Raw genomic sequence first — 26,091 nt, forward strand, 5'->3', positions numbered from 1 at the left:
TTTATTTTATTTCAAGTGCAGAAATAATCTCTAATTCTATGAATAAACAATATACATATTTATAAATGAGACTATATTTTATAAATATTATATCGTTTGAACGTCTGCTCCTGTCTACTTAAATATCATTGTAAATTTAGATTTCTACAGTCTCTTTATTCTATTTATTTCCTACCTATACTTAACATTTTTTATATATGTTGTTCTATTTATATTATTACAATCACACTGTTTTTCAAATAGACAGTATTTTTTAATAGATTTTCGGCTTTTACCTCTAGGTTTTTTAAAAATTATTGAGATTTTTTTTCTATCCAATATTATTTATCACGGTGTGTTGTTTCAAACACCTGCTTTAAAGCCGGCACTGAATCGTGTCAAGAGAGAGGGACTAACGACTATGCCACCAAAACGGTACGACGCGGCGTACCGTACGTTCACCATTCGTCGTTCATCTCAGTTTTATCAATACGTGTTTTTCATCTTTCTCTTTCGCATTCTCTCTCTCTCTCTCTATCTTTTTCTCTCTCTTTCTTTCTCTCGTGCACCGGCAATGTCTCGTGGTCAACCACAAGTGTAAAAAAGGAGAAAAAACTTCGATACACTGATTTCTCGAAATATTACTAGAATGTTTAATATAAATTAGCTTTTCTCTTGAACTGCCTCTATAATATTTACAAAATTAAATAATCGATAATTTTAATATTCTTGTTTATCATATTATATATACACGATTTATGTATGTCATGCCTCGGATAAGCAACACGTTGTGTTAATGCGTGCTTTACATTTTTACGGTAAACGGAGTCTTATATTAGTGCCACGAAAGTGTAACGTGCATAATATTTAATTCTTAAGTTTCTTTATGTCAGCGTGACGCGCGAGATGAAGCTGAGCTTTAAGATGGCTGAGCCTTTCTCAACGCATATTAATTTGAGGCAGAGAGCGTTGAATTTAAGCGCGCGCGAAAAAGGATCGCGCGGCTTAACGAGACTCCCGAACGCGATTTGGACGCCACGGAGAGAAATTGCTAATGCGCTTAACGAGACGATTAGAGAATATCCCGTGCACTTTGTGCAGGTATGCGGTTTACTTTTACCGAACGCGATGTAAATTGATAAAACCGGTTCCCCGGCTAGTGTTACGCTCCAAGATGTACCGCTTACTCGCGTGTCGCCGGTTTAGACATCACTTTATCAACCCTTCGTCATTAAATCAGAAAGCGTCAGACTCACAAACTTTTATCTTAGCCTTTAATTAGTATCAGTCGGTGAAAGATGTTCGTGGCAGTTCTTTAAAATGCATGGGTCGTTTTTTCTGTTTATCTTAATATATAACGACCTGCGCAAAAATACATCGGTTTGATTTTTGTGACAGTTAATTTGTTTTATTGCTCATTTGCAACATTATTGTTTATCTATACGTGTATATTAAATTTAATTTTGAATCATCTTAAATCCGTATTTTATGAAGTTATGTAATGAAAAATACATATTTATATATAATTTAACATGTTATGATTTTCAAATAATTTTTATTTTTAAGTTCTTTATACGATTTTCAAATAATTTTTATTTTTAAGTTCTTTATACAAAAAGTGAAAAAATTATTATGTTATTCTATTATTATCCGTGATTTATTTATCTTTACGCAATTTACCATTTGCTTCTCCAACTCGCAGTTCTTGCGCTGTTCTACAGAGGTCGACTATTTACACAATTCCTTATTTTCCGGAATTTTATTTTTTTATTCATCTTTCTATTCGTCTATTAAATTTTATTAATAAAAAATTATGCAAATTGGTTATTTATTCTTTTACACAACAATATATTTTGATTATTTAATGATAAAATTATAATTATAAAATACTGTATATTAAAATATTTAATATTTATTTTCCTTCAAAAAAAAATTTTATAAGATTTATATAAAAATATATTTTACTTGCAATTGTTAATTTACAAAAATTAAGAAAAGTATAAAACAAAGTAATGCATGCAAATAAATAGCTACCAAATGATTCACAATCATTTCAAGATAAACGAACGGTGACTAAGGCGTCAAAGGCGTATTAAGAAATCGAAGATTCCAAAAAATATATTCCACATTGAAAACATTGTCAAAATAAAGAAATTCATTTACAACTGTAATGCGTTATATGTAATTTTTATAAATTAAAATTTTATTGTTTAATGTTATTAAGTAATAAATATAATTTTTATTTGTTAATGTTAAAATTAGATATTTAGTACAAGTGCCAAATGTTCCAGTCACATCCCTGTATACCGGCTTGGATCAAGGTGAATTTCACGTTTTCCTGTTTTGCAGTTCTGCTACTCCCGCTGTTGCGTTAACATGCGTAAGCAATTCGAGCGTCTTTTCGTGACGGAGGTAAGACGATAATATTTTCTAGAGTTATATTTTAATAAAATCATATATACACGCGAATACATGTATGCATGCGAACATGTACATCATATATGTTTATAACGCGAATGTGCATTATACATATATAATATTGAGTAATATTGCATTATTATCAAAAATTAAAAACGTAAGTAAATTATTAATAAGTGGAATTGGAAACAGGGAACAAGGAATAAGGAACAATTTAATATGTTGCATAAAAGCCATTTTGTAATATATAACATAGATCACAGGTCGTAAGTGCGGATAACCTAACAGAAACGTCAATGACAGGGTCGTCGTAAGCGGGCGTGCAGGCCATACCCGCACGCGGGTGGCACCATCATCACCAACTCGATATCAAATTTTTTGAATAATAATTTTATAAATTTTTTTTAAAATACCTACTTTAAAATTTTCTTGTCTTGTTTCGTCAATATTAGGTTTGTTTTTTATTCTTGCACTGCTGCACTAGTGCAATAAGTTAGAATAAGAAAAAATATATTTGTCTTATTCTAATTTATGGCACCAGTGCAGCAGTGCAGGAATAAAAAAACAAACCTATTTTTAATATGATCCGGACTATAAACATGAGGCGCCAAATTCAAACTCGCACACAGGCGCTTAAATACCTAGCGGCGGCCCTGATCAATAAGATTATTAACGATTTTGTTTGGCTATTTTTTCCGCGTTTAATCTGCGACCCGGATATTTTATGTAAAATGGTTTTAAAGGAAAGCATAAAACTTTCCTTATTTAATATATTGTTTTTTATTTCATTTGTTGTGCACAACTTTTTAAGTTTTTTCCTTAGAACATAAAATTCAATAACAGCTTACAACAGTACTAAAATGGAATTTATGCACACTTTTTTATTAAAATAATGATTACTTATACAAAATAGACTCCTCTATTTTGTATAAGTAATACTTTTGATTAAATAACGTAAAATATTTATAAGAAAGATTAAAACATTTTGAACATATATGCATAAATATTTTAAATACATATTCTTATGTTTAGAAAATTAAAAGAAAATATTAAAAATAAAAAACTGAATTTAATAATTAACACAGAAAAATATTATTAAATATATAATATAATATAATATATATTATATAATATATATTAAAAAGATTATAATAAGACATTTACACATGCTCACACACATACACGCGCGCGCGTTTATAGAAAAATTCTATAAAATCCTTTTTATTCACTTTTTTACTAGCTAACTAAATTTTTAAATATTTGGAATATATTTATAAATATTAGGATAAATAATTTGTATTGCCTAAAGATCAGAAAAACCATTATGTTTGAAAATGTCTTAATTTTGATTATCTTAGGGTTAAAAAAAATTATATAAATATGAGTCTAAAAAAGTTTTAAATCTTATGTTTATATAATGTATTAATATATATAAGTATATAAAGAAATCATAGGTTTAATCTCGCGCCCTATCTTATTGTACACAGAAAAAAATTATTCTTAAATTGAAACTTATGTATTTAAATTAACGCGATCATTGTTTCATATATAAGCAATAATATATAATCATATTGTAATTTTATTTCGATATTATAATACTTATATACAAAATATATGCTTAATTCAATTATAATAATATATTCGATTATAACATCTTTCGATTTTTTCACAAATTTTGAAGAAGATGAGTATTGTACTTTTTTTGTACCAAGTAAATAATATAATATAATTTTCAATAATATTAAATTGTTTATATATGACGAAAAGTTATCTAAAATATATTTTAAAGTTAGTGCAACAATTAATCCATTTTAGAATATTGATTTCTCAAACAAATTTTATCTTTTTCATTGCAATACATATTTGTCTTCATACAAATACACATTATGAATTTTTCTAAGTTATTTTCAATCTTAGAGTCTTAACAACAATAACGTCATGCTTCACAAAGTTTATATGTGCTGCGAAACCGGCTATGTATTCTTATACGATGAGTGCAGGTCATTGTGAGATTTTATTGAATTTCTTCAATAACGCGTCTAGACGAATATACATATAATATATACGTTTAAAAACAGGAATTAGGTTTTCTAATCCTTGTTCCAATAAATTTTCCATCTTGAAAAACAATCAGGGAATACAATGTGAAAGAAATAAGCACACAATATGATGTAACAACATCATATTGTGTGCTTATTTCCGGCTTACCGTCTCTAGCAGAAAAGATGATAAAATAAGCGTGAACGCATCTCGCACGAGAATTAAAAAATTGTTATTTTAACAATATGATAGAATTAATGAAACATTATTAATCTTAAATTTATTAATTGATTAATATTTTAATTTTTAAAACAAGAAAAAGAAATTGTTGTAAATAAACACTCTTAATAATTTAATTTAATTATATGAACAGCTCTTTCTAAGAATATCATATTATCAAATAGAAATAATCTAATCTTATATTTTAAAAATAATAATTTTTGCTTTATTCAATTTTCTTTTACTTTTTGTAAGAAAATTGTTCTTTAATAATAAGTGGTGGTAGAATATATAATTTGTTAGTGGAACAATATAACATTTCTTCAATTAAATTATATTCGTTTAACTCTTCATAATCTCATTTCAAGATTTATGTGCAAAGAATAAACATATTATCAAAATATTCTTTTTTTTCGTGTATCAAACATAAAATTTTATCTCGGAAACTTTGCTAAAAAAACGTTTTTAATTTCCTCTTTCTTATTCAATCTTGAAAAACTTGAAGAAGTTTATTTTAAAGACATAAAAAGATATATTTTGCAGAATTATTGCTCCAGTAATAAAAAATTATTGCAATAGTTAGACTAAAAATCCAATCGATACATTGCGATAGATTGATATACACTGTATATTCTCTGAAATTTGAATCTCTCTGAAATTTACAAATAAAACATTCAGAAAAAAATTCTCTTCGTGGAAATAAAATATTCTGCGTGTGTAAAAAAATATTCTCTGGATTCTACGAGAAAACACTATTTAAAAAATTCTGCAAATAAAACATTCTAAATATATTAATGGTAGAAATAAAAAATTTACTGAGCATTGACTTTAAAAAAAATTACTAAAGAAGTCAAACAATTCAACTATGGCACAAATAGTTCATTTCTTTTTTTTTGTCTCTCTCGTCTTTTCACAAAAAAAAAATGCGCGCGAAACAATAAGATTCGCGGATCTGCGCGTGCACCATGCCGCGAGCGCGCATGTGCGTCTAAAGAGCGACGGACTAGATTCTCTCTTAGACATATCGTTTAGTGCGAGAATATTACATGTAGAAGATATTACGTGTGTTCACTGACGTAGTCATGGCCCGGGGAGGTTCGAACGACTTTGTCTTTCAATATTAGTTTTTGCCTTTCAATATTTGACCTACTTATCAATTATCCATTGCTTTGACTACGTGGTCGATTCGCTCCTGTTTATTGGGGGAGTGGGAATCATAATAAGAAGAAGAAAACAAAGAAGAAAACAAAGAAGAAAAAGAAGAAGAAGAAGAAGCAGAAGGAAAAGACTGACGTGGCCGTTTCAGGATAAAAACCCGGAAAACTTGGCGCATCTCTCGCAGTAGCTATTACGCCAGGTCGCGATCGGTGCATCAAACAAGTTCGATTCGTAGATTTCCTTTCTTTACTTATATAATCACTCAATTGATTTGCATTTACATAGTGTCTTCGAAATTCTAAATAGAAAGAAAGTGTAGTATTGCGTCTTGTGTAAGAGTGAGAAAAAAAATCAAAAAGAAGGGAAGCAGCAATTTTGTTTCACACACAATTGGTTGCGACAATTAAACTTTAAACATGTCGCTGTTTGTTTGTTGCGTCCGTAAGGTGAGTCATTGTTTGTCAACAATATATAATTGTAAAAGCGTACACACAAATTAAAATTGTTCTCGACATAGTAGACATAATTTTTCAATCTTGCGGTTAGTCGATCACACGCATGTGAATCGCACGATACAGTTTATCACTAATTTAATGATTAAGACTAAATTAAGATTAAATAAGACTAAATTTTATAACAAAACTATAGTTTTTTTTTAAACAAAATTAATTGTTTAAAATTTATTTTAGCAGAGGAGCTACATTACCGGCATTTCTCTTCGACCCATTTTACAGTGTTATTACATTTTTATGAATAAAAATTAAATAAATCATTGTAAATATCCTTAATAAAATATCCTAAATGTTAAATATTTTATAATTTTAAAATAAATTGAACAATATATTACCGAATAAAAATGATAATAGAAATATTGATTATTAATAAAATTATTGTTCAAATGTAAATGAGAAACCATAATTAAGAACTCCTCTTCTAATATTTTCTATTTTTAATGACAATTTTATTATAAAATGATATCAACATATAAGAATAAGAGATAAAAGACCCTGCATAAAACTAATGAAAAAAAGACCCCAATCAAATTAGCTGAAGTTTAGTATGATAAAGTTCAGACTATCCTGATCAAAAATTCTTAATGGCCGCAAGTACAGAAAATGCCCAGTTTTCGAGATACTTAAAATGTTGAAATCAACGGCTTATAAAAAAATTATTTTCAAAGCTTATTTTCAAAGCTTTGTAACACATTTGAAGGTTCTTTTGATATGCATCAATTTTATGGTGATCAGCATATTTGAATATATACATATATGTATTAACACCTGTATAACACATCCATATATAGTAATGAAAAGGATTCGAATATACCTAATGATGCATATATCTTTTCAAAAACGCCTACTATTACTCATTCATGAGTATATATATATTTTATATTAACCTCTGTATAGGCATGTTATGTCTGCTCTTATTTATTAATATACATATGTGAAGTCGTTTTTCCATTAGTTTTGTGCGGAGTTCTTTATTGCTCTTATTATAGTTATTCAAAATTTATATTCTTGATTACAAAAAATAATATTACTTCTGTTTTTTTTTTTTTTTAAATTGTTTTTGTGTTGCCTATTTACTATTTTTTAATATATTTTTTATATAGTCTATGTATGATTAATTTTATCTTATATTTTTTGACAAATATACATATAAATATTTTATATGACATAAGTAAATAAAAATTGTTCTATAAAATAATAATTAATTTTTCTTTTTAATTACAATTAATTCTTCATTATTTTTGAAATGCCTTGATTGTTGAAACATATATTTTAATAATATTAATATTATAATATTAATAATAGCAATACTTCTCTTTTAAATTTTATTATTTGTACAGTCGTCAATCGATTAAAGCAGTATCTGAATGTGTTAGTGTTTAATTTAACTTAATAAACATAACATTGTGCACGCTGCTATTTATTTTTAAAATCGTTAAATGTAAATATAATAAAGTACATTTACATAAAAATATATTATAACATTATTATTTAATAATAATATAATATTATGTGATATTTTTCTTGCTTTCTTCTCTCTCTCTCTCTCTCTCTCTCTCTCTCTCTCTCTCTCTCTCTCTCTCTCTCTCTCTCTCTCTCTCTCTCTCTCTCTCTCTCTCTCTGTCTCTCAGTTTTTGATTTTTTAAACTTTTTTTACAATCTATTACACTTTACTATAAAAAGTTAACTGTCAAATTTGACAGCAGCAGATAACATGAGTGTGAAATAAGTCACAGTGCATGAACTTGACTAACTAATTACAGCATCGCTGAAAAGTGATGATAATATCAATAATAATATCATAATAACATGTTTTTTTTAAGAACAGAATATATTTTTTATTAGAAAAAGTTAAATTAATAAGCATATATTTTTAAATAGATAATAACCTTTATATATGCATATGTTTGTATAAAATTATTGGAAGAATTAAATAGTAGAAAATATTAATAAAAAATATAGATTATACATAAATGTATTACACAACAACTGATTAATATATACACAAAACGTTATGATATTTTTTTGTATAAAAATTATAACGATTGCTAGCAAAAGCTACAACATTGAAATTGTTTTACAATACAAAATAGTCTGAATTCTCTTGGCTCACCCCTATCGTTCAGGTGGCAAAATCGGTAAATAAAAAAATGTAAACTGTAGAGCTGCCACGAGCACTGCATGCATGTGCGTACATGTTGCATGTGTACATACCCGTATGCGGATGTGTATGGACCATATGTGTTTACATATGCGCTCGCGACAACGAAGAGAGTGAACGTCAAGCCGCTCGCTACGGTGAACAGATACATTTTACGCTATTTAACGGATTTTATGCTCAAGTGTCAAAGAGACAGGCGTCCTTGCTTGTAATCAGAAGGGGGGTTGTATTAATAGAACGGCGATTCACTGTTTTGCAAAATTTTTCTTAGAATCGATTTCGTCGCCCTTTGCTTCATCGATGACGTTGAGTTCGAACCGCGAAGTTGTTTAATATCATTGCAAAGCTAACAAGCAAATTGCCTACTATCTTTTTTTAGCAAAAAATTCTTGAATATATATACAATATAAGTGTAACTATTTTTTCGCTTACTTTTGCGACAGGCTTATCAAACTTTCCGCGAATGACACAACATATACGGGAAGCGTAAGGTTTATTTTTGCAATAACTCTTTGAGGAAGTGTGTTTGTAATTTGTTTCACTGGGAATTGAATCTTCAATTCTAAGCTAACATTTTTTCCCGCAGAATTCGTAAATTCAACTGCAAGTTTTAACAAATGTTTTTTTTTTTATTTTATTTTGAGAGTTTAGTTCGCACATCTTTGCGTTCATTTACAGAACAATCGAGCCGCGGAGGAGGCGCATCAGCAGATGCTGGCGAAAAATCCGCCGGAGATCTCATGGGAGAACACACTGGGCTCGCCGCACGGCGTGCCCTTCGACGACGATACAAAGGAGCTGCTAAGGAAGTGCCTCAACGTCTCCGTGCCGCCACCAACCAGCGTAGCGGAGCTAATCAAACGAAGTAATGCGTTCCCTGTGAAGTTTCCAATTAACACCGTAAGATGCACCGCTTTGAAGGACAGAGGAATCAGCTCGGATACTATCGAGGTTTGCATAAGAAAGCTATTTGATCGAGCGATCAATATGTATATACGTATATGTATAGTCAGACAAAGGGACATAATGTTTCTATTTTAAATAACAATTTTCTTGAGTCTTTTTAAATTTATTCAATAAACATTTAATAAATATTTAATCGAGTATTTTTAGAAATAGTAAATAGTTTATAAAAATGTAATTATTTTAATTTGTCTAACTCTCATTCTATATAGTTTAGAGATTTTTACTTAAGTTTAAGTTTTTTTTATGATATTTAATAATTCTGATTACTTTCACACATTTAATCTTTGACATCTTGCAGTTAAATGCAAATTCGGTATATCCGCTGATTCACGAAGCGATGTTGCCCTTGATTGCTCGGTGGCTGAAGCACAAGCGGTTGTATGGTAGCGCTGTTGAGAAAGTTATGTACGCGGAGATGGGTCTCATCCAATTCATTCACCGTCTAATGGATAAAAGGGCGGCATCTTTCTGCGGTCCCAACGATCGATGGAAATTGCTTGATAACAAGAGTGGTTTCGATGGATGGGAAAGTGTTGGTACTGATCACGAAAAGGAACCATTGGTAAGCACTTGATATCGTCTTAGTTAATTAAGTCATTCATTAATTCATCAATTCATAAGAACATAATTATAATAATTGAATTGAATAAAATGAAGTGTAATTTAGAATAACAGTGAAATTAAGAATAAAATTTAATGTAGAAGACAAATATAAGAATATTAGTTTATTTTTTAATTTCGAACTTTTCTCAAATTCTGTACAAGTGATACAAGTAGCAACATCCATTGTCTCTCATTAAAAACTCTGAATAAATTTTGAACAAAGAAAAAATATTCTATATATAATAGATACTTCTTTGACGGTATAGAAAAAGCAATAATATTTTTCTTTTGTATACATATTATACATATATTTAAGGAATAAACCTTGAAGTACTTTTCTTGCAATTTTCTTATAAATAATATATTTTCATAAAAATTGTTGTCTCTCTTCCCTTATTCCTCTCTTTTCTACTACACTTTATTATAGCCTATTAAATTGCCTATGAACGTAACGTTACATACATTTACCGATATTGGAAGTTTATAGGATGTTAAAAACAAGATAAAGTTTCATAATATCAGCTTCTCTCGTATATATAATATTATCCTCTTTGACATCTCAATGTCCTAATAAACACCTTTAAAATTAAAATTGGATGAATAGGTCCTAGCAAAATGCCTGAGCTACGACGAGATTAAACTGTCGGCAATGATGGTGGTGTCGTCTCATACGGAGTTCATAAACGACGGCTCGCGAAATAATAGAGGTATCGTGAGCAGCGACCCAGACGTCGTCCAGCCTAGAGGGGTTATTATGGGTGTCGTAGGCACAAGGTTCTATGCATTTATTTAACCCTGCCTTCTTCAGGAATATTTTTATACTTGCGAACCTCGTGACGTTGCCGTCGCGTCTGCAGATGCGTGTTCTATTTTTATCTCTTTTGCGTGCAGTTATTTTTAATCATTAAAAATGTTTACAGTTAAGAAATCATTAAAATTATTACAAATACGTTAGCCATTTTTAATAAATACTATTTTTTAAATAGACTTTAGAATTTGTCGCAAATTTGCGACTATTATACACATTTGTCGATGTAAATTAACTTTAACTCTCGATTTAACTTCTTATCTTTCTTCTAATTCTTACTGTTCTAATTCTTCTTATTCTTAGAAATAAGAAATTAAAGCTGATTTATATTTATAGAAATGATCATCAATCTGTTATTCTAGATTCCAAAGGCCCCGATATATGGAATATCAGGACATTGTCATCACGCCACAGCAGAACAATATAGATAATGGGTAAGCAATAACTTTTTGCAATAATAATTAAAGCGTAAATTTATTGAACAGCCTATATCCAAGAAAAAATTTGAAATTGTACTGAGTAACAGCGATGTCTTAATAATATGCTTATATTTTATAATTTTTTTCTGTTATATAATAATAAAGTTAATTATTACTATGTTACAAAGTTAATTATTATTATATAATAAAGTTAATATTCTATTATATAATAATAAAGTTAATAAGGTGAGCGCATCACTTCTAAATCTGTTGCATGTCACCCAAAGTGAAAATAATGACGGAATAATAGCGAAATTAAATTATAATATACGTTCTCTAGTTCCTTTTGCAATATACAAATGAAATTTTTTTTGAAAGAATAAATCTGTGCGAGATAGGTACGGACCGGGTATAGACGGCACATTCGAGGAAAAACGCGGCATGCGAGTTTTATGGGCCAAGTTTTATGGCGAGGATCATCATCCGCTCTACGACGAAACCACAAAACGTATGAAGTCGAAAGAGAACAGGCGATATATAACGTTGGGCAATCAGATTATCTTTGATATCGAGAATTACATGAAGAGAACGCTCCTCACCGTAGAAATAATACTGCTCGAGGCAAACAGCCGAGCCGAGAAGCAAAACACGACCGCTTTCTTGCACGTGGTTGGCTTTGGTCTCGGTTAGTGCGAAGCTTTTATTATTAAGCTTTTATTATAAAGCTTAAATATTATTTAAGCTTGAACGGTTATAAATGTTATAACAAATTATTAAAATTATTTCTCACAATTTTCTCTTTAATTATTAATTAATTAAATAATAATTGGCAGGTGTCTGGAAATTAATTCAGGATCAGGAAGTCTATTTCCTGAAAACGTTCGAGATTGCCCTCAGAAAAATGAACAAGAAGCTCAAATACGTTTCTGACATCATGTTCGCTTATTTCCGACAACAGAATTGCGGCGGTGCGGGAAATGGCGACTATCTTGGCGGTTAGTAAACAATAACTGTATAAAAATAAATATCCTTACAACTTACACAATAATGATATTTTTAGATATAAAGATACATTTTGCCCTGAGAGAACCGCACAGCAGACTGTTTCGACCCAACGACGCGAGTAAACTCCTCGTTGTAACTTACGCTTGGGATGGAAATACGTTACCAGGTTTAAATATGATTTATTTTATTATTTATCTTCTTAAGTATCAATTTATGTGATGTTAAACACTGATATAAATTTCAACGCCTTATTTAATAATTTAGTATTATTGATAAGAGGAGAAGCTTTGAAATATGTGTCTATATGAAATATCCTCAGTCATTAATATTTTCCAAGTAATACAATATTCTTTTTGCAGGGAATGAGTTCTGGGTGGGAAGTCTAGAAACCAGCGGCGATCCAGCGGCCGCGTGCAGCACCCAAATAACCGAGCTGCATAATTCCAAGATCAATCCACGCGCGTGCGGCTCGAGCTTGCACGTCGCATCCGCGGAACATGGAATCCTGCACATAGCGGATTACGCGAAGCTCCATCTCACTTAGGTAACCCCCCCGATAAGCGCCTCCTTATCGACGCTGGTCTTCCTTGCTGAACGAAGTTCGATTTTGTGAGCGTAACCACCGTTGCCTTTGGATTATCAATGCGGCAACACATCTCCATTTAATTGAGAGGCCATCTCAATTTTTTTCTTATCTTTGTATTCATTAGCAGAAATAATAGAAAAATTATCGATGATACATTGCATGTGTACTTATCAGAAAAATACTCGATTATCGAAAAAATTGAATTATTCGTTGAAAAATTATTGTTAGGGGTTTATTAAATGATTCATTCCCTCTTTCCTCCGCTCCTTACCTCCCTCTAAGTAATAAGATTATAGTAACTTAATTTATATAATTAATTTAATTAATGACACTTAATCAGCAATTAAAGTAATTAAATCTCATGTTACTCATTAGATTAACAAGCAATATTGAATTAATTATCAATATAATTTTCAATACAGATTTATCATATGAAAAACTTTATTTTCGAAACATTATAAAAATTTGCTGCAAGTATATCTAAAAAAGATTCAAACGTTAGATATATTATTATACAATTATAATTATGAAATACGGAAAATAATACAAGCTACAAAGCAAAGAAATTTGGATAAAAAATTCGTATTATTAAAACAATTAAAAAAATTTGTTTTTATTCTTTGCTACGTATAAGATAATGAGTTCGTTGTCATTCAAAGCCATTACAAAAAAAAAATATCACAATGCTATTTATATAAAAGCATACTGCACCATCCCACTGCGCGATCAGTATTTCCCGACGAATGCGTTCGCTCAAATCTTAGGAAAGGGCCGGCCCGGTGGACAACAACGGGCAACTACGAAGACCATCTCGGTCACCTCGCAGTCAACGTAGCCGCAGCGCGGACGTGGACTGCCTAAAGAAGTACACGGAGCGTCGCGTGGAGGAACGCCGGCACACGGAGATCACCGACACCAGCAAATTGGACACCACGAGGTGGATGCCGCTACCGAAGAACGTGCCTCGGGGTCAGCAATTGGGACCAGCGGCGGCCAAGAGACCGTCAAGGGACGATCAGCAGGAGAGCGTCGACGAATCGACGACGGGTCAAACCGAGAAACGGCTGGCGAAGTCCTCGTCGACCGAGAATCGACCCTCCGCCGGTCGGCCTCAGCACGCCATCCGGAGTCACAGCACCGACGTGACCACCATTAGGAAGCCGGAGAAGAGCATCACCGAGCAGCGTAGGCACACGGACTGCAGCGACCCGCGAATCATCGCCACGAGGTTGACCGCGCACATTTTCCACGTCCGAAAGCGAGAAATGCCGTGATCGGGGTTGTAGTTGAGATTCGTAGGCGCGATTGAACACGGTAGTCGTTATGGAGCCTCCAACGGGTAATGGCGTCTAGTTTCGGTCAGATTTCTCTGTTTCCTTCGTTCGTGTCTCTTCCTTCGATGTGACCGAGCCGAATTGGCGGTGAATTTGCTGATGAAAATTCACGTTGGTCGTGGAATCGCGCAACGTGGAAACATAGCGGTGCCTGGTTTGCTCCACCGACCGGAACTAGTCGCTAATATCTTTTCCACGTTGCGACGCTCGTCGTGCTTGATTATCGTTTGATTATATTCGTGGCTGTTATCGATTGTGGTCCACGTGTTGGACAAAGAGATTTGCATAAAAAGTAGCTCACTCGATACATAATAACGAGAATTTTCGACGTTTGTAGAAGTTTGTCTCGATGTTCAAATGTACTTCCTCTGTCTTCCTTTGTTTATGTGAGACAAGTATTTTTATACGTTATTGTTGTTATTTAAAAAAGGAAAACGGTCTTTTGATAAAAAATTATTTTAAAGAATATGCATGGATAATTAATATACTGATTTTGCATTTTTCTTTTCGTTTTACGATAACAATTAATTAATACTTTAGCATTCTTTATCTGAAAATATCAGAATGAAATCAGCTTAATCAGTTGTATGTACAAATAAAAAAATTATTTCGTGCAATAGGCTACTTTAACAAACAACTTCAATAAAGATCAATAAATTTGCTATGACGAAAAACGAATATTTTATCATTAAAAGATACAGACGAAGTTCATCAATTTCCTATTGAAGTTACGTATATGTTGAAGTAATCTATTACAGTTAATCGTGGATAGTGATTTTATCAAAGACTCGAGGTAGCTTTGCATTGTATGTTCTTACGTGAATATGCGTCAATATATGTATAATTGAATTAACAAACAAGCGATTGAGGCAAAAGCTCGATCAATATATAATTTTCTCAGATTTCCACAAATTAACGACACGAAGTTTCACCGAGAGGCGTCTCCCCTTGCAAGGATTGGCTGTGAAATCAAAAAGAGCACGGCTACGCGGTGGGTAACGTTCATCAAGAGTCCATCGCCCAGTCCTACACCACCGATAAATCCCGAAAGTGGAGATTCCACAGCTGAACAACCCGATGGAAAGGACGAAGGGTCGCGCAAGGATGCGGACTCCTCCAAGTGGCAACCCCCCAGAAAATTCTCCCCGGCAAAAAGCGAGAAGGGACGCTTACAGAGGCAAAGTACGTAAGACGATGATTCTCGTTTTACGCGGGCTACTTCACACCGAGAAAAAAAGTGTTGTTAATTTGGCCAAATGTTCCAACTAAATTAAATTTCGATTATTCAAGCATTTACATATTTTAATTAACTATATAAATACTTGAATTGAAATTTGTGCATTTAAGTTAAATGCATAAATTCTTGAACTGATAAAATTTCAATTTGACTGGAAAATTTTGTCGAATCAACGATATTTTTTTTCTCACTGCAATAATTGAATAACGTGATTGCAGATGAGTTGGATATTGGCAGAGACCGCTCCTTGAGCATTTTCGACGCTAACGAGCGAGCGAAAGACCGTTCCTCGAGTCTGGTCAACGCTAACGTTGAGCGAGTGAAAGAACGTTCCTCGAGTCTGGTCAACGCTAGCGTTGAGCGAGTGAAAGATCGCTCCTCGAGCGTCGTCGACGCTAACGCTGAGCGAGCGAACCAACTCAGCGAACGTATGCGAGACTTGTACGATTTCAAGACGGAGAACGAGTGGCCGAAGAGGGCGGGACCCTCCCGAGATAACGCTTGGATTAGCAAGAGCAGCAGCGAGGAGGAGAGACCCAACTATCCGCCGATTCGCAGGAACAGTCAAGATTTGGAATTTAACGACAGAATCGATATTTTCAAGGTATCAGCGTTTAGGTCTTTCAGGACCTGTTGGGATCTGAGATGTTCAGATAAGCCGGCTTATCTCACGTCTTTTGTCTTTATCTTCTTTCAGTCCAAGGTTCCACAGGAGGAGGACGTGCGAAAGCCGAAGCGCAGTACTCACAACGCCAGTGAGGTGTTCGACGACGAGCAAGATGAGCGTCTGCGGAAGTTCAACGAAAAACTGCGATTCAGCGAGGACCTCAGGGCGGCGCGGACTCGCGGCCGCGAACGGCGCACTTATTCGGACGACTACGACGAGAAGGTCCGGCGGGACTCTCGCTCCTCCCGGCAGCCGGAGCTGGTGACGTTCAAGAGGGCTCGACCGGAACAACCGGAACTAGTGACGTTCAAGAGGGATCGACCGGAAGCACCGGCTGTCAAGCGACTGGTAGACAAGGAGAATAAACGGAATTCGGACGTCAGCATGAGACCGCGCGATTCTCAAGTCAGCTACGTAGAGATAGACTTCGCAAAGAGGAATGCACGTGCCAGCGACGTCAGCTATGTCAGCGTGAACTTGGGCAAGCAGAGCAGCGTCGATTGCAAAAGCACCCGGAGGATCCCCGACGTCCCACCGAGAAGAGCATTCAGTCAGAGCGATGAGCGACCGGCCACCCCGGTGCCGCCGATTGAATTCAATGACGAACGATACGTCCCCAAGAAGTTGTCCCCGGAACCTTCGAAAAGGGACAGCACTCGATATAAAGTGTACCTAACATAGGAAATGCCTGCGAGAGCTGGCATCTCGCGAAGCGAGTGCCGCTTTCGCAGGCCTTTAGATTAACATTTGACGTTTCGATAAAAAGAAAGTACAAGTTCGACGTAGATGGAGAATTAATCACGCGAAAGTCTCGATACGATTTTCACAAGAGAATAAGTGTCGACGCTGGTGTGTCGCCAAAATTAAATTCGGTGTACAGTGTTACCTCTGTGTTGGACGATGTCCGTCACTTTTGTCGAATGAAAAAAAAAAACGAAATTTTGAATATTTACGAAAAAAAAAATGGATAAGTATAAGCAGTCTGCGATAAATATGATGAAGTTGCTGTCTATGAATAACTATTAAGCATTCAGGTGTTTATTGTGTTCATCGTAGAATAATGCGATGTGTAAATGAATGGATGCACGAATACATTCTTGTTACATAACAACAAACGGCACCCGACCGGACGCGGGGAGCTTGATACATAAATATATTTGTAGCAGGTTTACAATGAGTCAACGTAACTGGAAGTTTCCTATTCGTGTTTTTCATGTCTATGTTCAAAACGTAACTGCGATATTAATAATGTACAAACGATGTAATACAAAAAATAATAAAATATTCTTTGAAGAATGTTCCCTTTCTATCCCTGGCCTTGTCTGGATATTCTATTGATTTATCTTTCTAATCATGGCTCTCTTAAAGGACAATTTTTGTTTAAAAATACATTGTACTAAAGAACGTACGTTTTTATAAAATTTTAATTAACGTAACATTTTTTTCTAATAATTAAAATATTCAACATATTCAATTTAGAAAGGTTAATCTAAGTTCAAATTTATATTATAAAACCAATCCTTCGTGAGATATTGTTTTTAGAAAGTAAACATTATCTTTATAACAAGAAGGGATTTTTATTAAATCAATATTTAAATGAATTACAAAATTAAATATATATATATAATAATTTAACGAGAATAGAGTATTTAGTATAGAAAAAGTATCTTTGGTATTTAAGTAATTGGAAATAAAGTTTTGATACATTAACTCAAGATATTAAACACGAGAGATTAAAGAAAGTATTGAGTTAATTTCGTATCGTACGTCACAATTATTGTCAAATACAGCATAAGAGAAGTATTTACACAACGTGCGTGCACTTAAAGCAAAGTAATCAGTTCGACAAACAGACCTCTCTTGTCAATGCTTCACTTGCGATCTGCACCAGACAAATCACGAAATCCTGAACTTGAATCCTTTATGAATGCAATTTTGACTCTTTTCCTGACCGGGATATTATGAACAGGCGGTGGAGGTGCTCTACAATCCCTCGACGCCTGGTCTTCCTCTTCTCGCTCGACCTTAAATCTTTTTTGGGCACAGTTCGAACCGCTCGATCCTATTCCGTTTGCAACCGACGTATTACCCGTCAAAGATGAAGAGGAGCCGTTAGGTACTAAGTTAGTATTCGCTGAGACTTGCGGTGATTTTGGGAAACTTGAGGACCGTCCACTCGATGGAGAACGTATAATATTTCCGTTGCTGTTACTGTGAGAAACATAAAACTGGAAGTACTAGTACTGTATTAATAATTGTAAAAAGAAAACAATGCACAATAAGATTGATAAAACACTTTGGTCCATACTATCAATTCACTTTTATCGATAAAAGCGCTTTTAGCGCATATAATAAATAAAAAAAGTGACTTGTTTCTAGAATAATGTATAAATAAAAATACCCAAGCTAGTACAATGTGTTTTTTCATTCCAACAAATTTCGAAAAAAAGAAAGCAAATTGGTTCTGGCAAAAATATATACTTTTAAATTTAAACCTGTTTTATCCATACGCTAATTATTAAATAGAAAAAGATAAACAAAGAATCTTTTGCAAGACACTTTTAAAAGCTTAATTTTATTTAACTAATAATTAATTTTTATCTGAAACGGAAACCTAAATAAAAATCAAAATTAATATTAAATTGATTGTTTGTACTAAAACAAAAAATGAAGAAAAATATATATAAGAGAAAATATTAAGATAATATATTATATTTGAAATAAATAAATGTGTACATTATTCTATCCAAGAAAAAAAGAACAATTTAACGATCCAAAGAGTTTAAGAATTTATAAATTTTTATGAAATAACTATATATCAATTTGTTAAATTTATGTACTTTTTGCAGACACAAAATTAGTTTGGCGTAATTTACCTGTGAAAGTTGCCTTGAGTAACGACGATGGAGGGAGTAACGCAGCGTTTTCCCGCAGAAATAGCTGTATTGAGTCCGCTCGGGGCAATCATCAGTAAATTGCTGCCGTTCTTGTCACACGCGTGTGTACTATGCTTCTGCGCAACATAATTACCGCGAAAAACGTGAGAATTTTCGTTACTCAGCTTCTCTTGCTTCAGAAATGTTATGGCCGGCTTCACGTGGTACGTGGCAGAGATTTGGTTGTTCAAATGCGACTCGCACTTGATGCGTACGTCGTGTTGCATCCCATTACGATCTTGACTCTTTTGCCATTCCAGAACATTGCTTAGTAATCTTATGTATCTATAAATTACAAGATTTATTGTTACTTTAATTTTGAATATCAAACGATCAATTTTTACTTGAGTATTACTCTTATTAATATTGCTTAAAAATTTTTATTAAATATTATGTTTTAATGTTACACGTTTCATTAAATTACTAATTAAAAACCCCACATTTACATTTTATTATTAATAGAAACACATTTATGCAAATCTTAATATGTTATTCTTAATTATTCTTAATTGTCCTTAAGATAAATAAAATTTGCCTTTGAGTTTTCTTATTATTCAAAAAAAGTTCTCTAAGAGAATATAAGTGAAAATAAAAGAAAACTTTTTTTCACCTCCCTTCCTTTTAATTTTAACCCTTAAGGTTAAAACATATGGTTATGTAACTAGAGAAATTTACCTTATTGCCATCCGTAAAATCTCATTTTTTGACAACTTCTTATCTGGCGGATGAGTCGGCACTAATTTACGAAGTTCGGCGAAAGCACCGCTTACGTTTTGCTGCCTCCATCGTTCACGGCTGTTAGTAAATAATTTCCTAACTCCTAAGTTGCCTACCCGGGGCGTAGGCGATCCCAAATGACCAGAAGACGAGATGCCGTCTAGCTACGAGATTATCACAAATTTTATTAGGTCGTCACTAATTAAATCGTTGTTCGAGTTCCGGATAAGATTAGCAAAATTTAAAATTAAGGCACTATACGAAATCTTGTTAGATTTAACAACAATTGAAATCTCTAAAAATGTAACTACTAAAAAAAACAGTTTTGTTAAAGTATCTAAAATATCTAAAAATGTAGTTACATATTTATGAATAATTTGGTTGAATCATCAAAATAATTATAAAGAATGTCTAAATATAATGAGCACTGCTGCACAAATGTTTAGCATAAAATGTATTTTAACAAGCAGTTTGAACATTTTGCACAATTGTTTTAATAATTTAACAAATTATTTTCCGGTCTGTATCCAGTTAAATTTGTACATTTGTTAATTAACTCTTTCTAATAAAAACAAGAAGATAGTGATCTTTATTTTGCTCACGGAGCTGGCACGGTCCCGTCGTCTTTTGCTTTGTTCTTCGTCCTCGTCTGTATCGTGAGAATAAAACTCATCAGAAAGCGTGGCTTCCTCCTCAGTATCTCTCGATGTTCCAGGCGAATCACCGGCTTCTTCTCCTTCGCCGGATAGTAATGATCCTGCTGGGGAACCATTTTCGGCCTCCGCAGCTCCTACACCACAGCCACTATACGTTAACATTGGCTGCAACAATTGATAAGTATGGTGAATAAATATGACAAACATACGCGCACAAAGAAGTTTTACCACCATTTATCAACGTCCATCATAGCGTTTTAATTCTCACGAATAAATACAGAAATTTTTTTTTACAACTTTGTATGCAATTTAATTTATTTAGTTAATTTATTGATATGTCTGTCTTAATAATCTATTAATCCATTAATTTGCTTAACAAAGTTAGAAAGTTATTTGTAACGCCGTTACTTTGTTTTAGTAACAATTGTTACTTTTTATAAATTATAACATTATAAATTATTATTTTTACATATATTACAAAATAGATCTATTACAATAATTTCTTATGTACATTTAGATTATTTTATATAGTATAATTAAATTTATATTATTATCAAATAATGAGTTGGTTATAAATCCATATAAATAAAAATGTAAATGTTTGTTCCTCATCTAAGATCTCCGTAAGTTTTTCACCGATTGCTTTGAAATTTTGACACAACGTTGCATTCGCAACCGAGAGTGTTCTTATGGGGTTTGATTTTGGATATACCGGTGTTTCAACAATTAATGGCCATAATTTAAGTGTAAAAAATAGTTTTTCATTAATATTATTGAAATTTTGACACATTGAGACGGGGAGAGACGGGGAGAGACCGGGAGAGACGGGGAGACACCGGGAGAGACGGGGAGAGACGGGGAGAGACGGGAAGAAACCAGGAGAGACGGGGAGAGACCGGGAGAGACGGGAAGAGACGGAGAGAGACGGGAGAGACCGGGAGAGATGGGAAGAGACCGGGAGAGACGGGAAGAGACGGGGAGAAACCAGGAAAGACGGGGAGAGACCGGGAGAGACGGGGAGAGACGAGTAGAGATAGGGAGAGACGGGGAGAGACCGGGAGAGACGGGGAAAGACCGGAAGAGACAGGAAGAGACAGGAAGAGAACGGGAGAGACGGACAGAAACGGGAAGAGACCGGGAGAGACGGGGAGAGACCGGGAGAGACGAGTAGAGACGGAGAGAAACAAGGAGAGACGGGGAGAGACGGGGAGAGACCGGGAGAGACGGGGAGAGACCGGGAGAGACCGGGAGAGACGGGGAGAGACCGGGAGAGACCGGGAGAGACGGGGAGAGACCGGGAGAGACGAATAGAGACGGAGAGAAACAAGGAGAGACCGGGAGAGACCGGGAAAGACTGGGAGAAACGGGGAGAGACCGGGAGAGGCGAAGAATGTTTCTATTGTGTTTAAATTAAGGTAATAAGAAAAATAAAGATGGCTTTTATTTTATTGAAAAAAAAGAACTTATTTAAAACAGTCTTTTAAATGAATTTCTAAATCCATGGCAGCTTTTAGAAAAAAAAGTTAGAAGTACGTGAATAAATAATTTATTAAAGATAAATAAATGCTTATTCAAAAATAAAATAAAAAGAGCAACAGTAAAGCAAGGCTCTTGAAAGTTAAACAACAAAAGCAAAGAAAATTTGAAAAAAAAAACGTAGCATAAGAATAGAGAGCCACAGCAACGCGTGGCAGGGCATAGCTAGTATTTAATAAAGATATAATAACAAAACAGTATCATCTTTAATCCCTTGTCGAAAGCAAATTGTATTTGTAGGCCAAAAGTGCGTAAAAAAATATTTTACATACCAATATTTTATATACCTTATATATTTTATGCTGTATTTCGATATTTACATTACTACTAAAATTTTATAATATATATGTAACGTAAACTGAATATAGATTTTACTAAAATAAATACTGTAATCTATTATTAATAATGATATCAGCGCTTAAAAACTATTAAAATTTTTTTATAAAATTTGCTTTTTTGATTTACAATCAAAGTTTTTATAAAGATATGAGTATACTAAAAAAGATATTAACTTTTTGTTACAAAAATTTATCTACTAAACATATTTTGCTGAATTATAATATATAAAGGTTTCTAAAATTAAATGTAAATCTGAAGTAAAAATTTAAAAAATTAAAATAATGAATTTAACGTGGAGACCAATTAAAAAAATTAACTATGGCTTATTTATGTGTAACATTTTATACATAAGAGTTCTTTTTAAGCTTCTGATTTCAATTGTGAAGGAATAGTAGGCGTCAGCGTTGCCTCAGATATCGGTCCAAAAGTCAACTTAATTCCGAGTACTGCCTTGATGAGTAAAATGCATATAATTCAGGACATAACACTGCAACTTTTATTAATATGAGCTTTCGTTGATATTTTATTTTATTGATACATTGATATTAATTTAATCTCTAGAATTTAATATAAATATATAAGATTTTAACTAAATGTAAATAATTTTTCAAAACAAAATCTTGCAAAAACTTAAATTCTGATTTTAATAATAAAACTTTACGTATGTATAGGTGAGGCAAATAGATAAATTTAGTGATAGATCAAGAAGACCGACAAAATTATATACATTTATGTTACCTAAATAAACATATAAGTCTCAGAAACACAACAATATAAAAAATAATTATAATTTAATATTAAAATTTGCCAGTTTAACTGATCAAAAGAAAGGGATCTCGATACTATACAAATATGTTACATAAATTAATTATAAAATACATAAAAACTGCGAAAGAAATGCTATCACTAATTAAGGTCACTATGCAACAAAGACTATAAATTAATATATAAGTTTAGAAAAATTATCATATAAATTAAATATAAAAAAATTTTTATGTAAAATAACGGTAAAACAAATAACTTTTTGCAAAAAGTAATGAAAACGTTATTTTTTTAAATAACGTTTTCAACCGTAATTAATTATTATCAAAATTTACAAGCGGAGTCGGTGATAATTCCATGACAATAAAAGTCGGTTAAGGATATGTGAAGATATCTTTATAATTAGCTATATAGTGTCAACAGGAAGTTGCTGTCTTCAACTGTCCCTGACATTCGATAGATATAATGTATGCCACTCGATTTATCTTTATACGTTAGTCATGTATTCATTTGTCGTCTGCATATCAGTTTTATTTATATGAAAAAGGAAGCGTTTCCGTCTATACATTTACGGCTTCTCTCAGTCATAATTTTAAACTCTTCAATTCGTCTACATTAGAAAATTGATCCCTGATACTGATGATGCATTTCCTGTCAGTCAATAGATTTTATAAGTTTAAAAGTGTTATTTATCGTCGTGCCAAATACATTTTAATTATTTTTTTACTGTACTGACAAGACACTAGTAGACAAGACACTACTTCATATTTTTTTATAACTATTTTATTTATAAAAAAAAATGTTTATATGTCACAAAATTATAATAAAAATAAAATTCATTTCATCATAATAACGAATAGCACTATAGCTACACAAGCACACATACGCTACAATTTTTTTTACAATTTTATAATTTGTCAAAAGATTAAAACGAATGTAAACTGAACTAAAATGTTTGACATTTAAATCGTGAATTAAAGAGTTAAATTTTTACAATAAATTATGATACCGCTTTAGATTCATATTTTTGCGAACACAGAAACTGCAGGGTCTACAAGTCGAAAGGGTTGAAGAATATGTTTTAACACAATCACACATGTACGCGAAATAATCAGGACTCACCATTTTGCACATGAAAAAATCTAACAATACCACGAGATTAAACGACAAATTGGCTTAGAGAACAAATGACTTGAGGAACAACTCGCATTGCGATCGTGATGAAGAGTAACACCGATGTCAAAAGAGTCGATCTAACTAGTCGTGAGTCCGGGGTGTCTCTCTGGGTTAAATGAATTTCACGAGGGCGGAGCGCAGGCTTATGGGTGGAGCTCGTGTCAGGTCCGTCCCATCCAGCATCCCTGTATCGATGCTTCTCGAGGATCACATCTTCATATATCCAGCAAAAACGCGACTTCGCCTCATGTATTGATCCTCAGTCTACTTAATATCGTTGTTCCAAAAATTAGCTATAAATACATATGTTAGCGTCACTTGTACTTTTCAAACTTTGGTTTCCAAACAGCACAATGTCCAAAATCGGAACATAAGAATTCAAGTTTTATATGGTTTGATCATCAAATCCAATTTAAAAAAATTTATTTAAGAGAAAGTTTAAATTTATAATTAAAATTTTAACTTAGTAATTTATAATTTTGGTAACTTATAACTTTGTTATTAGTAATAATGATAGTAATCAAAAAACATATTTCTAATATCTATTAAATTGCAGCAAATTTTTATATTTATAATAGATTAGTTGACGATATAAAAAAAGTTAGCCGCGGTGTGTGTGTGTATGTGTTCACGCGCGCGCAACAGGACACGCGTAGGCAACCCGAGGGTAACGCACGTGCCTTTTGTACGCCGTTTATTTCGAGATTAAGGTTTCGATATATTTTAAAGGATCTGTGTGACACATATACATTTAATAAAGTAATGTATATTAAAAAATGTTTAAAAGACACCAATGTGATTTTCTATACTCGTTGAATAATTTATACAATATAAATAAAATGCAAACATATTGTTATTGATCTACATATTGTTATATATTTGTCTTTTTTATTAATATTTCCAAATTTGACTGAGAATTACTGCAGCTTTTTATGTGGAATAGCAAATAAAATACATTATGTCCTTAAAGTACATACATTGATAAATATCGAAGATAAATATTGAAATATTGAAAATTAAATATTTCTTGTAGGTTATTTTTTTCTATATTTATTTCTTATAAAGATATTTATTTGTGAAAACAAAATATACATTTCTAGGAAATTCAACTTTTTTTTTTTATTAATTGGTTTACTTTTTAAGAATAAAATTTTTTAAATAAAATATATACATTATTTCCCATAAAAAAATTTTAAGTATTTTTTTCTAATAAATGATTTATTTAAATACTTGAAATATAAATTTTATTTCTAGCAAATAAATTATTTATTTTTACGGTCAATGAATATAATCTTTTTAAATAAAATATATTTTACAGAAACATATTTTGTAAGTAGATTTTACAGAATATCTTATTGAAATGTATTTCTTAAACTTTATTCACAAATAAATTATTTTATAACAAATAAATATCAAAGAAAACAATACAAGAAATATTTAGTTCTATACTTCAACATTTTTTTCTGTGTAGGCGTTTTTAAAAACTCTCTAATCAGAATTTGAATTTAAGAGATATTATATATCTACAATTAGTTTACTGTGTTTTATCTTAAGAGAATTCCCAAAAGGAATTCCAAAAGAAAAATCTAGAAAACTTGATTTGAAACTGCCAAGGAATCTCTTTTTATCCTTGAAAATCATAAATTGTCATAAAAATTTATTCGAAACTTTTGGAATTTTACTTTTATATTTAACTTCTATCTCTTTTTCTGTCAAAATTATATATAATACAATAAATTTATTTTCAAACTATTTCAAAATTAATTAAAATTTTTTTTTACTTAGACTTTTGTATAAAATGCCTAGAAAATTTTAAGAAATTTCAAGAAATTCTTTTGCAAAATGTCAATACACCCT

At 32.2% G+C, this 26,091-nt stretch overlaps 3 protein-coding genes across 5 annotated transcripts; 2 read left to right on the forward strand and 1 right to left on the reverse strand.

Moving 5' to 3' along the window:
• The first annotated feature begins 2,328 nt into the window (after positions 1-2,328).
• LOC105836361 lies at positions 2,329-13,771 on the forward strand. 3 transcript variants are annotated; one of them, XM_028194239.2, is made up of 10 exons: positions 2,329-2,391; positions 9,166-9,438; positions 9,752-10,015; positions 10,661-10,830; positions 11,227-11,298; positions 11,682-11,968; positions 12,117-12,278; positions 12,344-12,454; positions 12,648-12,832; positions 13,639-13,771. In XM_028194239.2, the coding sequence occupies exons 1-9, from the start codon at positions 2,356-2,358 to the stop codon at positions 12,830-12,832; spliced, it is 1,560 nt and encodes a 519-aa protein (XP_028050040.1). In that variant the 5' UTR covers positions 2,329-2,355; the 3' UTR covers positions 13,639-13,771. The 3 variants fall into 3 exon arrangements, with proteins under 3 accessions (XP_028050040.1, XP_028050039.1, XP_012535790.1); XM_028194238.2 differs by lacking the exon at positions 13,639-13,771 and having other exon boundaries at positions 12,648-13,536; XM_012680336.3 differs by lacking the exons at positions 2,329-2,391; positions 13,639-13,771 and adding an exon at positions 5,567-6,260.
• On the forward strand, positions 13,512-17,394 carry LOC105836356. The gene is made up of 5 exons (XM_012680330.3): positions 13,512-13,574; positions 13,639-14,102; positions 15,110-15,390; positions 15,664-16,049; positions 16,143-17,394. The coding sequence occupies exons 1-5, from the start codon at positions 13,512-13,514 to the stop codon at positions 16,791-16,793; spliced, it is 1,845 nt and encodes a 614-aa protein (XP_012535784.1). The 3' UTR covers positions 16,794-17,394.
• Positions 17,395-17,669: 275 nt separating this feature from the next.
• On the reverse strand, positions 17,670-24,367 carry LOC105836358. Its single transcript, XM_012680332.3, has 5 exons — positions 24,181-24,367; positions 20,368-20,586; positions 19,724-19,929; positions 18,989-19,333; positions 17,670-18,323 (listed from the first exon to the last, which is right to left on the reverse strand). The coding sequence occupies exons 1-5, from the start codon at positions 24,190-24,192 to the stop codon at positions 17,984-17,986; spliced, it is 1,122 nt and encodes a 373-aa protein (XP_012535786.1). The 5' UTR covers positions 24,193-24,367; the 3' UTR covers positions 17,670-17,983.
• Positions 24,368-26,091: the final 1,724 nt, after the last annotated feature.

Source organism: Monomorium pharaonis, chromosome 2 (genome assembly GCF_013373865.1).
Source record: "Monomorium pharaonis isolate MP-MQ-018 chromosome 2, ASM1337386v2, whole genome shotgun sequence".
Classification (NCBI taxonomy): Eukaryota; Metazoa; Arthropoda; class Insecta; order Hymenoptera; family Formicidae; genus Monomorium; species Monomorium pharaonis.

Bases quoted from the DNA above. Each gene is read 5' to 3' on its own strand.
- LOC105836361 (XM_028194239.2), top strand. From the start codon at position 2,356: ATGCGTAAGCAATTCGAGCGTCTTTTCGTGACGGAG. The intron at 9,439-9,751 runs GTTTGCATAAGA...GACATCTTGCAG, and splicing joins TCAGCTCGGATACTATCGAG to TTAAATGCAAATTCGGTATA. The intron at 11,299-11,681 runs GTAAGCAATAAC...TGTGCGAGATAG, and splicing joins CAGAACAATATAGATAATGG to GTACGGACCGGGTATAGACG.
- LOC105836356 (XM_012680330.3), top strand. From the start codon at position 13,512: ATGAGTTCGTTGTCATTCAAAGCCATTACAAAAAAAAAATATCACAAT. The intron at 13,575-13,638 runs GCATACTGCACC...CTCAAATCTTAG, and splicing joins ACAATGCTATTTATATAAAA to GAAAGGGCCGGCCCGGTGGA. The intron at 15,391-15,663 runs GTACGTAAGACG...ACGTGATTGCAG, and splicing joins GGGACGCTTACAGAGGCAAA to ATGAGTTGGATATTGGCAGA.
- LOC105836358 (XM_012680332.3), bottom strand. The intron at 19,930-20,367 runs GTGAGCAAAATA...ATAATCTCGTAG, and splicing joins GACGGGACCGTGCCAGCTCC to CTAGACGGCATCTCGTCTTC. The intron at 19,334-19,723 runs GTAAATTTCTCT...TGTAATTTATAG, and splicing joins ATTTTACGGATGGCAATAAG to ATACATAAGATTACTAAGCA.